The sequence below is a fragment of the Montipora capricornis genome, unplaced genomic scaffold (assembly GCF_036669925.1).
Source record: "Montipora capricornis isolate CH-2021 unplaced genomic scaffold, ASM3666992v2 scaffold_136, whole genome shotgun sequence".
NCBI classification, from domain to species: Eukaryota; Metazoa; Cnidaria; class Anthozoa; order Scleractinia; family Acroporidae; genus Montipora; species Montipora capricornis.
Genome location: NW_027179900.1, coordinates 7,312 through 8,827, shown reverse-complemented (window position 1 = coordinate 8,827; position 1,516 = coordinate 7,312). Strand labels below are relative to the sequence as shown.

Below are 1,516 nucleotides of genomic sequence, written 5' to 3'. Positions count from 1 at the left end.
CTACGTCATTCATGACATAAACTGATACGATTCAATCATAGTTATAGTTTAACATCTCCCGTCCCTTTAAAACACAGGATCCCTACTACCATTATCATTTCTTTTGTGTTTTCTAGGTGAAGCCTGCGGAAAGATTAAACAGCAAGGTTCCATACAAGGATGTCGCTAACAAAGTCATTTCCTTGGATGTTTTAAATATGGGAACGATCCCGTTCAAGCAACCGTCTAGCTACGGGGTAGCTAATCTGAAGAAAATTATTTCTTTACAAAATCAGATTATTTTCAAAATGAATAGCCCAGCTCCGGCACAGACTCCGATTACTAACCATGTCATCATCCACATCATCATCTACGGTGACTTTTTCCTCATCATCTTGTACATCCACGTCATCATCAGCCTCAATGTCAACTGCATCACCAGTCCCTTCATTCACAGCATCATCATCAACATCATCTTCGGTAACATCCATTTCCACCCAAACATCAGCCACCACATGCGCTGGATCATTAGCCTCAATATCAACTGCACCATCAGCCTCTACATCCACTGCATCATCAGCCTCCACATGCACTGCATCATCATTCTCAATTTCCACTCCATCGTTAGCCACCACATGCGCTGGATCATTAGCCTCAATTTCCACTCCATCATTCAGCCTCTACATCCACTGGATCATCGACCGCCAATATGCACTGCACCATCAGCCTCTACATCCACTGGATCAGCAACCTCAATACCCACTGCACCGTCAGTCTCCACTCCACTGGATCATCACTCTCAATTTCCACTCCATCATCAGCCACCACATGCACTGGATCATTAGCCTCAATTTCCACTCCATCACTCAGCCTCTACATCCACTGGATCATCGACCGCCATATGCACTGCACCATCAGCCTCTACATCCACTGGATCAGCAACCTCAATACCCACTGCACCGTCAGTCTCCACATCCACTGGATCATCACTCTCAATTTCCACTCCATCATCAGCCACCACAGGCACTGGATCATTAGCCTCAATTTCCACTCCATCATCAGCCTCTACATCCACTGGATCATCGACCGCAATATCCACTGCACCATCAGCCTCCACATTCACTACATCATCAGTCTCAGTATCCACTGCACCATCAGCCTCCACATTCACTACATCATCAGTCTCAGTATCCACTGCACCATCAGCCTCCACATTCACTACATCATCAGTTCTCAGTATCCACTGCACCATCAGCCTCAACATCCGCTAGATCATCTATCTCAATATCAACAACATCATCAGCCTCCACACCCGCTGGACCAACAGTCTCTACGTCGACTGGCCCTTAAGAAGAGGAAATAGAAAACGGAAGAGAGATGAACAAAGACAGGACACGGACGGACGATGTGCAGGGCATTCCTCTGTCAGAAAATTTCCAGATAGAAAAAAAGTCAAAACCCAGAATTGGATATTTTTGTGAAAAATGTGAGAAGTGGTTTCATTTTGAGTGCGTGGCGGGAGTCAGAATAGCTCCCT

At 45.7% G+C, this 1,516-nt stretch overlaps 1 protein-coding gene across 1 annotated transcript; it reads right to left on the bottom strand.

Annotated features, from left to right (window-relative positions):
* Positions 1 to 263: 263 nt before the first annotated feature.
* LOC138034637 (chloride intracellular channel protein 6-like) lies at positions 264 to 1,243 on the bottom strand. The gene is made up of 2 exons (XM_068881848.1): positions 857 to 1,243; positions 264 to 659 (listed from the first exon to the last, which is right to left on the bottom strand). The coding sequence occupies exons 1-2, from the start codon at positions 1,241 to 1,243 to the stop codon at positions 264 to 266; spliced, it is 783 nt and encodes a 260-aa protein (XP_068737949.1).
* Between the last annotated feature and the right edge of the window lie 273 nt (positions 1,244 to 1,516).

Bases quoted from the DNA above. Each gene is read 5' to 3' on its own strand.
- LOC138034637 (XM_068881848.1), bottom strand. From the start codon at position 1,243: ATGTTGAGGCTGATGGTGCAGTGGATACTGAGAACTGATGATGTAGTG. The intron at 660-856 runs GTAGAGGCTGAG...CAGTGGATGTAG, and splicing joins CGGTCGATGATCCAGTGGAT to AGGCTGAATGATGGAGTGGA.